At 37.1% G+C, this 17,654-nt stretch overlaps 1 protein-coding gene across 1 annotated transcript in view; it reads left to right on the plus strand.

Moving 5' to 3' along the window:
- Positions 1–17,654, plus strand: part of STARD9 (StAR related lipid transfer domain containing 9) — a 101,877-nt gene that overhangs the window by 50,072 nt on the left and 34,151 nt on the right. Inside the window, exons 10-21 of the mRNA XM_063398616.1 lie at positions 693–760; positions 1,729–1,826; positions 2,044–2,244; positions 2,710–2,807; positions 4,548–4,625; positions 5,368–5,442; positions 5,939–6,118; positions 9,942–9,993; positions 10,871–11,008; positions 11,830–11,912; positions 12,922–13,025; positions 15,210–15,257. Of these exons, the coding sequence (XP_063254686.1) occupies positions 693–760; positions 1,729–1,826; positions 2,044–2,244; positions 2,710–2,807; positions 4,548–4,625; positions 5,368–5,442; positions 5,939–6,118; positions 9,942–9,993; positions 10,871–11,008; positions 11,830–11,912; positions 12,922–13,025; positions 15,210–15,257 (1,223 nt within the window). The remainder of the gene's footprint in view (positions 1–692; positions 761–1,728; positions 1,827–2,043; positions 2,245–2,709; positions 2,808–4,547; positions 4,626–5,367; positions 5,443–5,938; positions 6,119–9,941; positions 9,994–10,870; positions 11,009–11,829; positions 11,913–12,921; positions 13,026–15,209; positions 15,258–17,654) is intronic.

Raw genomic sequence — 17,654 nt, forward strand, 5'->3', positions numbered from 1 at the left:
GTAGTCAGAAGTGATGCCAAAACCTTACTTTTAAAAGAAATGTTTTCAGTCTTAATCAACCCTTTGAAATGCAATAACCCCTCTCAGATGCTGTGAAAATGATGTGTGAAAATGTTTGAGGTTATGTGTTATCACACTTGTTTAGGAATCTTAATTGAAGCACAGCATTAGTTTACACCAAAATTTTGTATCTGTCCAGATTTTTAGATGTGCTCATCTCTTTAGCATTTGGCATCCAGTACTCTCCCTGAGACAATGCAGCCTTTTTCTGGAGGAATTACATCCTTCTCTGGCAGAGAAGTCGTTCAGTGATCCAATAGACCTTTTCTGTCTCACACTTCTAACATCCTGCAATCACAGAACATTTTGGGATATTTTTCCTTAGTTTCACAAAAGACCTTTGGAATACATTAGTGGAAAATAACTCTGCAAGGTCTACAAGAAAGCCTTTCACAGTCTCTAGGCAGTAAAGGTTTTTTTGAGAGGAAATTGGCATTAGAGGGTAGTTTCTCTGTGGGGTGAGAAAGCTGTTGAGTTAGTGGTTTGAACATAGTCAGAGGGTCAAGGTCACAAACAAAGGCAGTGAGACAGTTGTATGTGCAAATCAGCTTCAAACAAAAGAGTACATCAATTTTATTTTCATTAATTAATTAAGGGGATTAATCATCCTTATTGATTTTTCTTTTCTTCAGGCTATATTGGAGAACAATCTTCCCTCTGAAATTGTAAGCAAGATCAACTTAGTGGACCTTGCAGGCAGGTAATAATATACTGAAGGGCAAAGAGGTAAATGTCTCTGAAGATGCTGGCAGCACTGTCTTAAAAGATGAAGTTTAATATTTTAAAATTTCATTGAACGAACAGTAAGCCTGACTTTCTTATAATGTAACAGGGAATATTAAGCTAATATTGTCTTTGTCAATAGTTCTTCTGTAATGGACATTGGTTTTCATTGGGGAAGGGAATTCTTGGGTCCTCATAACCAATACTGTGCTGTTGCATATGTTTAAGGTAATTCCATTCAGCTCTATATTCTTATTAAGTGGCTTTTCCAGTAGCTGTTGTTGGAACTATTAAATCTGAGCTTGAAAAGAGAGGGGGGGGAAAAGGAACGTGTTCCTCATGGATGCCTAGCATGGGCAGGAGAAAATAGTTATATCTTACTGTCTATGTTGTTCATAGTCCAAAAGTTGCTAAGTCTCTGATCTTCGCTGTGCGAAGTGAGGTTTTCAGTGAGGAACATGTGGATGTGACAGAAAACAGAAAGATGGAAGTTGTGCTGAAGAATTATAGAACAGGTATAGAAAAGGATTTTTGTTTTCTCGAGAACATAAATTACCATGCATGTATATTCAGAGAAAGTGGCGTTGAGGGAATATATAGACTTTTGTACTGAGCCAGTCTACCCTTGTGGAGTTGTGAAATGTGTGTTGTTTTTTTTAAAATTCAGAACCATTAAGATCGGGTTGCCCCGTTCAAACTTGAGTTTATGTTTTGGTGGGTCTTCAGCAGTATCTGGCACCAACAGCCTTTGTTCATGGTTTGGACTTTCTGAAATAGAGGGCAATATAAAATATTTGAAGTATATAGGGTTTTTAACTGCAAAGCTCATAATTTCTGTTTTCTTGTATTGCTTGAAAATACATAGTGCATTCATATTGACTGTATGTTAATAATCAGGATTTTTTGTTTATTTTGCATTGTCTTTTTTGTGCTTGCTTGCTTCAGTGAAAGAGCTGATCCCAGTTACTGTAAAGATAGAATTACCGAAGGAGCCAATATTAACAAGTCATTAGTTACACTTGGAATTGTCATATCCACTTTGGGTAAGCACATTAGTTCTTTATATTGAAGGGCAGTGATAAAAACATATGACTCACTCACCGTGTGTTGAGTGTAAATGTTTATTTGCATTCATGTCAAAAAGCTCAACAGAGCAGCTGTGTGCTGTCTTCATAAACTGTAATGACATCTGAGAAAATTAAGTAGCCGTGGCAGAAAAGAATAACCCCTTTCCTGAGCTCTGTGGTATTTCTCCCTCAGCACAAAATTCTCAGATGTTCAGCAGCTGCCAGAGCATTAACACCATCACAAGCGAAGGGGAGAGCAGCCATGTGGACAGTCCCCCCTGTGGCAGCAGCAGTGGGAGCCGGCGGCCGGCTTACATCCCGTACCGGGACTCCATCCTCACCTGGCTGCTGAAGGACAGCCTGGGGGGCAACTCCAAGACCATTATGATTGCCAGTGAGTTTGGTGTCTCTTAATTGTTTCATATTTTGCACTGCATTGTGCCTTTAATATATACCTCTACTGCAGTGAGAAAACAGCTATGACACACAGAATCTGTCCTTGTAAAGATTTTCAGGAATACTTCATAGGATACTCAAGGAAATGAAAATGCATGTTGATTGTGCATGAAATCGTGTTTAAGAGTCTTACCAAGGTCATAGCTTTGATTTTAGGTGATTCATTGAGTTATAAATACAGTCTGGAGAAGACATTCTCTGTGAGCTTAATGAAATAACCCTAGGGTTATTTTTTTTTAATATTTTAAAGAAGTAAGACTAACAAACAAACAAACAAACCCACAAAAAACAAAAAAAATCCCAAAACCAAAAAAAAATGCACAAAAAAACCCACCACCTTTTTGAAAAGTGATGGGTTAAACTGAATGCTTTTTAAAATTTTGTCATTTTTTTCTGTCTGTAGCTATCTCACCTGCCAGCTCCAGCTACAACGAGACCATGAGTACCTTGAGATATGCTGCAAATGCCAAAAATATCATTAACAAGCCCAGAGTAAATGAGGTGAGGTCTTGGATTCTGCCTAAGGTAGCCTGTGCAGTCACAACTTGTCTTCTTCTCAGTACACAAAATAATGAAGCCTTTAAATACATGGGAATAATTCTGGCCACAGAACCCAAGCTTCGTTCATTGCCTATTCTAGGAATGAGCTCTGACTTTATGAAGATTCATTTGTTTGATTATGCATAGGTCCTTCACAGGCTGCACAAGTTAAAAGATGGCAGGGTAGTAAGGAGAGGGGTGCTGCATTCTATTCTGCTGAATTCTACTGCTGCCCCTGCTGTCCCATTCTTGTTCAATGGTAGATGTTCAGATGCTTAGGATAAATTTTCAGCGTGTGCTTTTTTCTGATTTTCCACCCTTACGCTCAGTCCACACTTATCAAATGTGAAAAACAGAAACTCTCTCAAAGACATAGTGTAAAAACAGATTGGAGATTTTAGATACTATAGTCATAAAAATCAACATTAAAAATAATTAATGGGGAAGTGTGTAATTCTATGTGTCTTTACAGCAAAATTCAAGCAGCATGTACTGATCCAGACCTGCAGACACATATGCTAGAAATATAAAACTCTAGATTTTTGCTCTGTAACTGAGCATTCTTGACCTGGAATTCTGCATGAGGCTCCCTTTACACATGATTCTATAACTTGAGGACAGAATCACAATGCATCCATTTAAGGAATATTCAGTGAATTTTGGTTTAAAAAAAGGTCGTGATTCCAGCCATTTCCTAATATTTTTTCCATTGATTTTACAGCTTTAGTAGTATTCTTTTGTGAGTTGGCCTGACTGTGTCAAGATTTTATTTTGTAGATGAAAGGATAGAATCTTAGAGTTGTACTTCATTATTTGCTTTCCTAACAATATTCTGTTAAATTTGGGCAGAAGGAAACCCTTCTAATCCGAGGTTTCCCAAATTTAATTTGCATTTTAATTACCAGTGCCTATAAGTAGTTTTCAGACATCAGTAGTAGGAGCAATTGTGTTTGGTTTTGCCAGCAGCAGTTCCCAGCTCTGTGACAAGCTAAAGTCACATAAACCCTCCTGGGTAAGCCACTTGTCACACACAGCCTCCCAGCCTGTGTACCCATCTCTCTCTTGCACAGCCCATGCTAGACTCTTGACCCCAGAGCTTCAGTCTTCTTCCCCTCACTGCAAATTGACCTGGCAGCCCAGAGAAAGCTGATTCTTGACTCAAGAGTTTGTTTGAAATGTCTGTAAAAGCTGTTTTCCAGAAACTGCCAGTGCAGAAATGCTTACTCTGAAAGTGAGATAAATGTCTCCACACCAAGCAGACAGGAAATTCTTTATGTATCAGCTGTAAGGGATTTTAATACCATCCTGGATGACATTCTGACTTCGTCTCCTGTAATCGGATTTTATATACTGGCATTATTAAGTGACAGCATCTTTCTGAGGCAATGTAGCTATTTTGAAGCTAAATCCTTAGAAGCAGTGATGTATCCATCTATTCATGATGGGGACAAATGCTATGGCAGGTCTGTGTTCAGAAGAGAGAAGGAAAAAGTTTGCAGTAAAAGAGAATCTATCAAAGATGGGAGCCACCTGTCCCTAGGCAGTACAAATCAAGGGCCTGGCAGAGTGAAGCAAGGAATACTGCTGTGAGTTTGCTTATTCTGCTCTCTTCCTGGCTGTTGGAATATCTCCACATCGATTTCTTTAGCTAGAGTTTTTTTAAAACCAATTTTCCTAACAGTCTGTGTCTCAATGTTTCAGGATGCAAATGTGAAACTGATCAGAGAACTGAGAGAAGAAATTGATAGGTTGAAAGCTATGCTGATGAGCTTTGAACTGGTATGTAGCAGCACTTCCCTACTGGAAATCTGTGTTACTTTAGGTAGCTTACTTTCATCTCATCTGTTTATCTTTCCATGTTTATTGTAACTAGAGACAAATTAAACTGTTCTCTGGGTGATTTTGTGATTATTATAAGATTAACTGCTTTTCTGTCATTTCTCCTCTTTCTGTCACTGTACTGATGAACCTGAAGTGTAAGTAGTCATGTAATGATCCAAATGGATTTTCTTGCCTGTCTGTCATACAGTTGGATGGTTTAACTGCACAGAAATACCATGAAATAGAAATATTTTATTTTTAAGGGTATGGAGGCTACCAGAGATTAATTGATCTTTCACACTTGCTGCGTGCTCTCTCCCCCCAGAAGGGTTTGGAACATCTGTGAGCCCTCAGAATACAGCTGACATTCCTGGTGGTTCTTTCTGTTGGAATAATAATGCTGTCTTGGTTTTCCAAGACATGGTGAGAATGTTTTGCTGAGAGAGACAGAAACCACATTTCAGGATTTATTTACACAGAGTTACCTCTCAGTTATTTCTTTTTCACTGGTTCTTTATGCCAAAAAACTGCATGCAGTAGCTAGAGAGATGTAGGCTAGATGCTAGAAGGCAGCCATGTGTATTTTCTCTTTTCTTCTCTTGACTTCATCACCTTGAAATGCTGGAGAGTGAAAGAACATGCCTGCCAGTTGTGAATAAGAAAACTAACGTGTAGATCTCGATGGCTGTTGTTTGCACAGAGAAATTCCAGTCCCTCTTGGAGTGATGACAGGGATGGCAATCTGACTGAGCTGGTGCTTCAGAATGAAATGAAGGTGCGTATGATTTACTTGATGTTGTGACTGCCTCCTGCTCCACTAGGCATGGGGGATAGCATTGCTGCAGTTGTGAAACTACAGTGAAAACTCTTTTGCCTTAATCCTTTCCTTTTTTCTCTGCAGATGCAGGAAACTGCCATCCTTAACTCATGTTGAGTCTGCTCTACCAGTTTGTGACAAAAGTCTCATGTCCTTAATGGGACACAGTCCCTTGTGCATCACTAAGCCTGCACAATCCTGTTTGAAAGCTCTTTCAATATCACAGCAATTCATTATACACAGGCTCTCCCTTCTAACATAAACTCCAATTTATTCAAATGAAATTTCTGTACACTTACCAAAATTACTGAGAAGGTTTGATCGCTGCTACCCTGGAAAGGTTTTGCAGCCTTTAAATTTTGCCCAAAGACAGACAAAATGATTTGTTAGCATGATCAAGAAGAAAAATTAACCTGCTCAGTAAGTGAAACAGTTCTTTTTCTTATTCTTTAAGATTGAGCAATTGACCAAAGACTGGACAAGTAAGTGGACAGACAGGAAAGCCATCATGGAAGAATATAGTGTGGACATCAACAAAGAAAAAGCTGGAGTAACAATAGATTCTAATTTACCTCATCTAATGGCCATGGATGACGACATCCTCAGCACAGGAGTGGTGCTGTACCATCTCAGGGTGAGATATGGTCACTTGTCTTATTTTATCCTTTAATCTGGAAATATTTGTTTTCTTTGGAAAAGGAGGGTGGTTAGGGTGACATTACAACCACAGCTATCAAAACATGAAGGTCACAGATCACAGGACACAGTGGGGGGGAAAAGCAGAAAACAATTGGAAACTAAGGAGGAGAAGAATTCATATATGAATATAATTTGACCTCTTATGAATGTATGCATGTGCAAAGTATTTGATATTGTATTACAAGCAAAGCAAAATATTTAAATTAATCCACAAAGCATGAGGGCAGTTACGTGTTCATATACTTGGAAACATAAAGGATAGTGCTTAAAGGATTCCAGACACACTGGTCCAAATTTTATCATGCATTTATATACTTAAGACTGGAACATTTGTATATGTATAGATAAAAGTAAGGGTTTGGAAACAAAACCTCACTTTGACAATGACTTCAAAACGTTGGTTTAACCCTAGGAGAGAACTGCCACGTAGATATCAGGTATGTAGCATGAAGGTGAATTACTTGTGATACTGCTTGAGTGGCTATTTCTGAAGTTCACCTAGAAATCCGGGCCTCATAGATACTGTTTTGTTGTGTAGCTGCTAATTTAAGAAAAGGTTTTCACAAAGAACTTTTTATAACATTGTATGTATATTACTGCACATTATGGCAGTAATATGATGTGCATGGCTGGGTCAGATAGTTTTAGGGATTTTCTGGGTTTTGATATGGCAAGTGCTAGGCCAGACTTAAACATTTTTAATGTTGTTTAATTGAATGGAAATTACTGAAATATTGGTGCTGCTTAATGTGAATGTTGGACAGACACTTCTACAGAGGTGCACTCATTGCCAAAACACGTTAAATATGGTTGAAAATCATGTATCTGTCTACTAATAAAAAAATCTTTATCTAGATTTTGTGGTAATTGACAATTTAAGGACACAGGATTTTTTATTCCTCTTAAAAATGACAACAAATAGTTAAAACATAAATATTGCGGTTCTTCTATCGTGTTGAAAGAGAAACTTTACTAGTTTTGCTCATGTAGAAGAACACAAAGATATTGTACCAGGTACCAAGGAAATGGTACGAATTATTAGGGACCACGTATTTATGTCCAGTGCTGATCAACATGCAACTTCAATTACTCAACCCTACATTAACAATAAATATTTATTGAAAGCAACTGCTACTACTTAAACGTTTTTCTCTTATGTGCCATTGGGGGAAAAGCAAATACTTTCCCATACTAATTTTGACTACACCTAATTTAAATATATTAATTTTAGTGGCATAACCTGGTTTGAGGGTCACCTTCTGAAGTCATTCATTACTCTGTCACACTAACATCTTTGTCCCTTCTTTCTTTGCTTCTAGATGCTGCCTTTTCTTTTCTTTGTGCTTTACATCTTTTAGTCTCTGGTGTGTTACCTTCATCTGAACAGCAAGAAGGTAAAATATTAGTGGTTCCTTACAAACTAGGGCTTCACCATATAACAGCCCTTACATTGTACTTCTAGAGAGAGGTCACAGCAGCAGTTTTCAGATCATGCACAATACATATTGTGTTACTCTTTTACTCCCCTGATATTTCATAGTATTAATTGCACTAATCGATGCTGTGCCTATACCTAATTTTCTGGCTTTCGTTAATAAAAGATGTATATTTTCCTGTGATTTACCTGACCTTTTTTGTGTAGCTTAAAAATACACAATTTGATTATTGTTTCAGTAAAAGTTGTACTTCATAACCTTTTTTGAAAGTTGGAGTACTTCCAGAAGTGAAGGGGCAAAGCAGTCTTACTCTTTATAGTTCTGTAATGTTCCTTAGGAATTCTAGCCCTAGTCAGGAGACACAGCCAGAGGAGGTAACAATGTAAAAACCCTCCAACAGACGTGAAGGTGAGCTGTGGTGTGCTCAGGTCAGGTTGTACAGTTGTTTCATAAGAAACATCTCTCCCTTTTTCAGGTGGGATACTCAATATTAAATTAGGAAAGAATATAAATATTACAATTATTAGCTCAACAATAGCATGTAAAAAATGAAATCAGCATTGTCCTGGGATACAGTTATTTTTGTTTTGTTTCCTCAAGTTGAGTTGGTTGGCTTGTATCATATCTGTGCCCTTGGTCTCACCTGCAATTTTTAGTTGGATTTAAGCTTACCCAGAATCACTCCACTGACTGGGATGCTGGTGAGAATTTCCTGAGACAATACTGCTGTAATACACTTTCCTCAATTAAATTGTATTACCAGAGAGTTAGTTCAGCAACTTGGAAGAAGTTTAGTTTGGAACTACAATAACTATTTTACTGCCAAAGAAGAAGATGATTGATAGTGAAGAAGATAATTGATAAAGAGAACTTGTAGGAGTTGGTTTACTTCTCTCTGTATAAAATACATGTTTCCAATTCCCTTGATTGAGTGACACGAGTCAAAGGCCAGATGGACTGGAAGTTTTCTAGAAGTTGGGGCCAACACAGGTGGATATTTTGCAGTTGAGTCTGCTGAACATTAAACTGGGATGTAACTTGGTAATTGCTTCAAAGCAGAGGCACATTCCAGCCTTCAGCCTCTCCAGCAAATAAAGTCTCAGCAGGGCTCCTGCCTGAGGGGTCTGTTGGTTGGTTCAGACAGATGAGCTCTGTGAGGAGCTTTGTGATAACCATTCCTTTCTGTCCAGTGCACAAACCCACTGTGATTTACCCATAGTTACCCAGAACTGGGGCACCTTGAAGTACAGCTTCTGTTTTTCCAGTCTTCAGGCTTCCAGTTACTACTTCTTGCTTGATCTTTAAATCCAGGCTTTACAATACACTTGGAGCAGTGAGCATATTACATTTGTTCTAATTTGAATACAAAATCACATTGTTTACTGTCCATAATTAATTTTAATATAACTGGAAGTCTTGCCACTAAAGTAATTTTACAGTGCATTTACCAATCACTTTATCATAACCAATTACAGTGTCTCATTAGAACTGGGAAATTATCGTGCTTTGTCCTCCTGAGAAAAAACATAGAACTGGTAATAGAAAATAATAGACAGATGGTAAATTAAGTGCCTTCTTTTGCCATTTTTTTTCTTATAGTATTGTGTAAATGACTCTTTTTTTATTGGTATTTGAAGACACTCATAAAACTACTATCTCACTTCCATCAATTACCTATAATATGGTTTGAATCTTCTTGTTCGGGAGACTTTTGTTCCTAGGCTATTCTTTTCTTTGAAGTTACTGAATCTTCAGATTTGGGAACTTGCCCATACACCATAAGCAGCAGCAAGTCTTTTCATAGATGTCATTTAAGTTTCAGAAAAAACTTCTTCTCTAGTAGTTAGATTGAAGAGTTCTTAATCTATGACAAAGTGTCCTTACAAATTATGAATTCTGTTACTTTTAAATTTGAAAAGCCTGGTTAATTGAATCATCATTTTGCAGCTTCTTTCTTTCTGCATGGATATTTATTAAAATAATTATCTCATTTCTGCAAACACCAAGTCTCACTGTAAAAGTTCAAAGCATCAGGGTGCATGTTCATATTCGAAATAATGAGCACAGTCCAAACGTCATCCACTCAGAGTTACTTTATTTACTGGAGTCAATAGAAGTTGACATAGCTGCAGGATGAAGAGTAATTGCAGTGCTAAGGTGGACAGTGGGCTGAAATTTTACGAGTACCCAGCACTTCAGACGATTCAAACATTCAGGAGCGATTTAGGAGTTTGCTAAAATGATGCACCAAAGCCTTTTAAAGTCATATATGTAGCCTTTCTTCTATAACCAAGTTTTAAATTAGTTGTTCTCTTGCTTTAGGAAGGAACAACCAAAATTGGAAGAAGTGACTCAGACCAGGACCAAGACATTGGTAAGAGAATGATATTACAACTTATTTTGCCATATGCTCAGGTCAAAAAAAGGGGTTTACATTTGTCATGTGTAGGGAGTGTTTCTATTTGTCCGCTTCAGGAAGGTGAGTAGAAGAGATTAATTATTGATGTTTGCTAAAAATATGATTATTTTTTGTTTAAGAGGCCAAAAAGCCAGTGAACTTGGCCTAACTGAGATCTCTTCAGAATTTTTACCTCACTTGTAAAATGCTACACTAGAGATTAAAAATATCATCCTCTTACATCTAAATTCTCAGATTTCTATCCTAAACTAGCAGCACAAGTAATCACAAGATATTGAAAATGCTTTTCAACTCTACTTTTTCAGAATATTTTAGATATAAAGTCCAAATTATTCAGAATATGTCTTATTTAATTTAGTTTCTGCTTTTAATTTTAGCAGTCTATCTCCAGAGCTACATACTATGATAGAGAATTGAAACTTTATACTGGAATTGGAAAATTTGTGGAATCTCAGCTTTGGTTAAGTTCTGTTTGGTTATGTTTGAGTATTTTCTGCCAGTAGATTAGTGAATTATAAACCCTAAGTGCCATTATTCATTAAGAAAATTCAACATAATAGAAGAATATGCACATCAGCTCACAAATCAGAAAGTGATACATAGTTTTCCAGTACTGGAAATAAAGAAACAATCTCACTATTTTCAGTGGTGAGTTTCAATAGTAAGATTTTTCTGTGATTAAGTATTTACTAGCAGTATTTTAATCTCCTTGTTTTGCACATGACATGGTTCTCTTGGGTATGAAGTATGCCTAGTGTCAAACAGTTTGTGGTACTCCATTCTGGGGGCAAGCCCAGCGCCTCCACCAGGTGAGGTAAATCTCCCGTTGCAGTTTTGCAGGGGCAGTGGATTGAAAGGAATCACTGTTTGATCGAGAACCACTGTGGGATCGTGACGCTGCGGCCGGTCCCGGGCGCGCGCTGCTCCGTGAACGGGTGCCGGGTGTCTGGGTCCTGCCGCCTGTCGCAAGGTCAGGTTTGTGCTCCCCGGGAGTGGATGCTGCATTCTGGTCACCTGACCACTGCTGTTTAGAGACAGAATTTATGGAACTCGAGCAGATCTATGAAACACATCTCTCAGTCTGCTGCCAGCTCCACAAGGCTTGATCCGTGGCTGGAGCTGGGACAAATAAATTAATTCCCTACAGAAGCAAAATTAAAACATTGGTGGCAATATTCTGCCTCCTTTAGGCAACAGTAGCCTGTAGGTTTCTGAAAAGGGAAGATGTGTAGCCTGAGACAATGTTGTGGAAAGTAGTGGAGACTGGCTCCAAGCCAGCTGGCCACTGGAAGGGTTTTTTGGCAATTACATAATATGGTTGAAACAACCTTCAGCTTTTTCACAGTGTATTTTGGTGGAAGCTGGTAGCCACTAAGTCATGGGCTATGAGGAATGAATTCAGATTAAATGGATCAGGCTTCTATACTTTTAGCTTCTTTAAAGTAAAAGTCCAGCTTCTGGGAACTTGCAGTGATCTAGATTCTTAAAAATATAGTGTAAAAACAAGTTTTCAGCAGTAGGTTGGTTGTTGTTCTGGCATGAAGTCATGCTGGCCATTAATATGAACGGGGAATTTACAGGTATGTTTAGTCTGCAGAGATCTCCAAGATTAGTTTGCTTGGGTGCTGTCATTACAGATTGGTGATTCTGCCATTCCACAGTGGCAAAATTTAAAAATAGTTCTCTGTTCTGTGATTTACAGAAAGCTGTTGCTCAGATTTCTTTCTAACCTACTATTCTATAGTACTTTGATTAATTATGTCTCTGTAAGTGTCTATTTTGTTTTCACAGGGGCATTTATTGTCCTTGGCAAATCTCATAAATTTAGATTCAATCACCCAGCAGAAGCTGCTATCTTAAGACTAAGAAGATCAGTAAGTTCTAAAATTGTTTTTCTCTCCTATTTTTTTTCTTTTTCTCTCCTATTTTTTTTCTTTTTCTTCCTATTTTTTTCTTCTTAAAAGCCAGCCTGACAAAGATAATATTTCATCTTGTCATCATAGTCACTTGCTTCATTTCCTCCATCTAATGGTCTGTAATGACACTAAACCTTTTGTGGGAGGACACCAGCACTTCCTTCAGATGTGCTTAGCAAAAGATCATGCAGATCCCTTGAATAATTTAGTGTTTCCTATTTCTAGTCATGACTCCAGTGGGATTGAAACAAAAACGCAGAATGCTGCAGTGAAAAGACCAGTTAAGAATCTTTCCACATTTGATAATTTTCTGAGTTATCTTCCTTCTCTGTCATTTCACTGTCTTGAATGAATTTTAGCAGAAGAAATGGAAAATTTATGGTATTAAGTGTTGTTGACTCTGAAAGCAGTTAATTGTTACATACATCAGAAATAGATAAAATATTTCTTGGTAATTACTGCAAGATATTATTTGGTTGGCTAGTTCAATAATGTTTAAGAAATGAGGTAGTTCTTAAAATGACTGACAAATATAACTAAAAACCTAACTTTAAAAGATGTAAGCTTTCTCATTTAGGAGTTAACAATGTTGTCAACAGATATGGGCAAGAGTCTATCTTTTAATATGGATTTTCATTTCTTAACATTTTATGTTTTCCACTCTTCTGTCCTTTTGTACTCACTTTGAGATAAGGGGCTTAACTTCTGTTTGTTTTCATTCTTAATTTCTTGATTAATGGAACATGCAGTACATTCAAATAGAGCTGCAAAAATAGATGTACTCAGTAACAAACACTTAGCAATTTTGCTAATTATCAAAGACTAAGCAGAAGTGTGAGATTATAAACTCACATGGGAGGTATTATGCAGCCTTGCACACAATAGTTAACAATGACAGTACTAATGATACCTTGGAAGTTCCTGTGATTTTTTTTATTTCCTGTCCTGTGTTGTGTGCTTTCTGTAGATTAATGAAACCCCACACACTCTGAGTTGTAGAGCTTTGGACTGGCTCAATTTGGATGGAAGTTGCATCAATTCGCCACACTATATCCTTTCTTCCCTCTACAAGTAAGTTTAAAACTAAGAAAAAAGCAACTGAACAAACAATTTCTCTTGTGGGATGATGCCTGAAATAAGAGACTTGGTTCAGACAAAAGTAAGCTGTATACAGAGTAAGTCCCGTCACATTTTTAAGTAGTCAAATAAAAATGTCAGAGAAAATACATTGGCCAGCAAACTAATACAGAGCATTAAGATACACAAGCAACAATCCTGCAAAATCATTTATTGATGCTCAGTTAAGAAAATGCCTCAGATGAGACTGTCAGCCTTAATTCAGTTCACTTCTATGTCTGCTTTACTGCTAATCTATAATTTTTACTATATTATTGCTTCAATGCACAGAATGGCCTTTTCAGGATATGATTTAGCCAAGGTAATTATTACCATTTGACTTTTGCTGTGAATTTGTTGTGGAAATCAGAAGGTTTGTTCATAAATTCCCTTTAGTTCAAGTCCTCATTGTTCCCTTCATCTCAGAAAGCCAATGTAATTCCTTGTTTCTTTGGTTTTTAACTGAGCAGTAAATAAGGCATGTCCTGCTTTCAGAGTGTTGAAGAGCTGCTCATACTCAGTGTTTAGTGTATGCTTTTATAGCAGAGACTTTATGAGATGGAAAGGATTAATGTGATGAAGACAGTGATTAATAAGTATCAGGAAAATGAATTATGTTCTGTTTCAGTTCACAACATTGAAAATAGAATATTACAGAATTAAATGTAATTGGGTTCTTTTTCTTTTTTAATTCTTCTCATCCTGGCACATTCAATTAACCTGTTAAAGGCAAGAAACAGCCATCTTCTCATTCATATTTGCTTCTTGCAAGAGTGTTTTTGGTGTGGTAACACACTGAGAATCTTTTATCTCTTTCTACAGGGAGTATTAAATCTCATTTTTATGAGCATAAAATGTTATCTCTGTTTAAATATCCTCCATGTTTCTAATCAAATGGCTTTCTTTCCTCCTTGATAGTGTGGTTTTATAGGTTCTCTTTAAGGTATCTAATCTCTGCATTTGCTTTTCATTTGCTGCAGTGATACCTGTCTATACAAAACATCTCTTCATTTTGTTTCTTGACTGAAGAACATTTGATCCATCATTGCTATTCTTTCTTAGGAAAAATTACAAATAACTTTAAAAATAAGGGTTTGTCTAATGACTTTCAAATGTACACACCAAGGTGCTCTTTATGCTCCTAAAAACATTAGTTGTGAAGCTCTTGTCACAAGTTTTTTGATGAACCTAGAAAAACCTGAAGAAATCCAGAATCATTATGAACAGTTTATCACAAATTTGCACCTAGTTTTCTCCTTTTGACCTGACAAAACTGCAGAACATTTCTGATTGATTTTTTTTTTCCAGACCATGTTCAGATAGAAGATTTGTTTGTGTTGAGCAATTTTTTAATCACTTGGACAGGATATTACAAGCATATTAGATTGCTTAAAGTTACCCTCATGCTTATGTGGAGGATTCCAGATATTTACTTCAGTAAAAATGAAAAATGTTATGGTGTTGCATTTGCTTGGGTTTTATCCATGTCTGTCTCTTAAGGAGTGATCTGTAAACTGTGTCTAATAATAGCTGATTTTCACCTTAAGTAATCCAGTGGTCCTTTCATCCTTTTGATCAGTTATTTGGCATAGGTAAACTGAATTGATGCACTCAGCCTTGCTCTGCAGTAACCTGTGAGCCTGTATTTCTGTAGAGACAATTAGTTTTGCTTGTGGAGGGGGTTATGGTTCAGACATCTAGCCTGAGATCTATATTATAAGAATAAAATTATATATGTGGTGTCTCATGAAGAAAAGTCAATGTCAAGTGCTAAAAGGTGTGTGTGAGGTACTTGGCAAACCACAATACAGGACTAAGTGGACTAAAGGGAGTGTTTATTTGATCACCCTAATGAAAAATGAAATGGATGAAAGTCCACCCTATTGCAGGGTCTTGTCTCTGTCAGAAAGAGATGTGTTGAGGAAGAATATATAAAATATGTATATAAAGAACAGGGAAAGCTCTGTGTGTGTGTCTTGTTCTCTGTTCCCCTCTCACTTGAAAGTTCTTGGTGCTCTCCCAGCTGCTAGAAATCTGCATCTTCTGAAAATTACAGTAACATTGTGTGCCATAGGCTTTGGTGAATTTTTCTTGCCTTTTTTCCCAAATATTTATGATTTTCTATTTTTATTTCTGCAGTCAAAAATGTAGAAACTGTGAAGAAAACAAATGTTCTCTTGAACCAAGGTAAGAATATTAATGTGTCTAAATCATGCTGAAATTTTTGACACCTTTGGCTTTGACTTTCTCCTGTGCTACACTGATTTCCTCCAGAAGAGATGGAAGCTAACACTTTAAGTTTTAAATCAAACTATTTGATCACATTGGAACAAGAATCTATACATGAAGCTGAGTTACAGGCAAGGCTCTGCAACCATGTTCTTTTTCATGTGAGATCTTGTGAAAATGGTTTGCATCTTTGTTGCATGTGTAGCACACATTTAAAAGCCATAACTAGAGTGAGGCTTACTCTGAAGTTGCCACCAATTTCCAGCACATAAGAACCCTAAATGAATTAGATTTTGTGCCAGTAGTAGGTACTGGGAATACTCATTAGTATTTTGAAAATTGCTTGGATAAATTGGGTTCTCTTCTGGTGAGAATAAAATTGCTTTAGGGAAAAGTAAAAAAAAAAAAATTCCTAGCATAGAATGTGGTTCATTCATGCAAAGCACAGCAGTTGCAAACAGAAATGATTCAGAAATGGTTGAATTTCAATGGGTTTATGTTGCTATGGTTTTCGGACGGCACAGAAATAACAACATGACTCTCCATGATGGTAAAGATGAGAGCAAACTTTATTCTTCTACATTCTACTTTTATAGAGTAGTTCGGTACAAAGAACATGATTGGTTATTCAGCGTCTACACTCTTTTGTAAATATTTCTTTCCAGTAAACATGTTGGAAAAACACCACCTGCAGATAGTTTCTCACTTCCCAAGGTTTGTTTGAATTCCTCCTTAAGATTTCTCAGGCTAACATGAGAAAGTTGCTCGCTTGCCTTTCACACAGACACTAGCAGAGCCTGAAGCCTAAATTCAGACCAATGTCAGGCCCACATCTCCCCCTTTTAGTTTTTGCTGAGGGCGGCGTCTGTGTCTGTGTCCTCTCCTGCAGGGCCCTTGCAAGAGAAAAAAGACAAACATGACACCAGAAGTCCCATTAGTAATCAACCAATTACTAAACAGAACTTTCATTGGGCACCAACTTAAATGGTCAGGGAAGTTCTGTGGCATTTGGTGTTGACCCTTCATAACCATGTCCATGCACCAGCGTCAAGCTTAGCTATCTACTAATTCTAATACAGAAAAAAACAAAACATCATTAGCCTGCTCAAAAATGGCAGTCTAATTTGTCAAGATCCATCACTCTAGGAATCATCCTTTCAGATAACAAGGGCTTTTCTGCCTTTTAGCAAAGGACAGTGGTCCTTGCATTACACCTGCAACCGCAAACTGATTTAATTTTCCAATTATTTGGACAACCTGAGTTGACCCTTTTTTTTTTTTTTTTTTTTTTTTTTTTTTTTTTTTTTTTTTTTTTAAATGCAAAAATGCATGCGATGTTTGAAAGGGCAAAGACCCATTGCAGGATGTGCAGTATTGGACCATCGTTCACTCAATTGGCCCATGATATCTGTAGGATGTCACCTAGAAAGAAAAAATAAGAATAATAAAATTAATAAAAATATCAATAAAAAGATATCTGACTCCAAAAAAATCTACATGATCCCAAAGACCAGAAAGGCAAAAACCACAAAGTGAAATAACAGCCCTTAATAACTACAAAACATACACCGAAGGCACGTGAAATATTACCTAAAATACAACTACATCTATGTAGGAAACTTAAATGAAACAACATCTACTATAAAATTAAAACACATGAAAAGAAAAAGTCCATTGAGACAAGATGTTGATCCTTAGCCTCACTGGATGTCTTCTTGAAGCCTGGAGCAGGGAGTGACTCGAGGATGATCGATGAAAACAGGACCATGCTGCTGACACAGGACTTCTGTTGTCTCCATAACTTCCAACCACATGGTCATCTTTGCAGTCTATGTGACAGCCACTAAGGCTATGCAATGTCCCTTTTCACTCCTCAGAGGTGATGGGTAAAACGACTGCTGAACCTGCTAATGATAAAACACAGGCACATCTTCTCCTTAAGTTAACAAACTTGTCAGGCTCCATTGTCTAAATTCAACATCCAGGTTTCATATTTACTCTTTCTTCAGGTTCATAACATAAATGTTACATTGTTACTTGTTATCTTTTTGATAATAATTTTGATCAGCCCAGGAACTGCAAAAGCTGAAGTGCTTCTTTACCAGTGAGATCCTGTTCATCCTTCCCGGGCAGGAATTCCAGGTTCACCTCAAAGATCAATTCAGCTATTATATTTAAAGGTCAAATTGTTGAGTCAAATAACTCATATGTAATTTTTACTAAAACATCTGGGCAAATAGGCAATTCCCATCCAGAGAGAGCCAAGGCATGGCCAGTGCCCAGCTCTAACTGCAGAGGAATCCCTTACACCAATTTTAAAAACAAACTTCTTAAAAATCTTATAATAAGAAACTA

The sequence above is a fragment of the Prinia subflava genome, chromosome 5 (assembly GCF_021018805.1).
Source record: "Prinia subflava isolate CZ2003 ecotype Zambia chromosome 5, Cam_Psub_1.2, whole genome shotgun sequence".
NCBI lineage: Eukaryota > Metazoa > Chordata > Aves > Passeriformes > Cisticolidae > Prinia > Prinia subflava.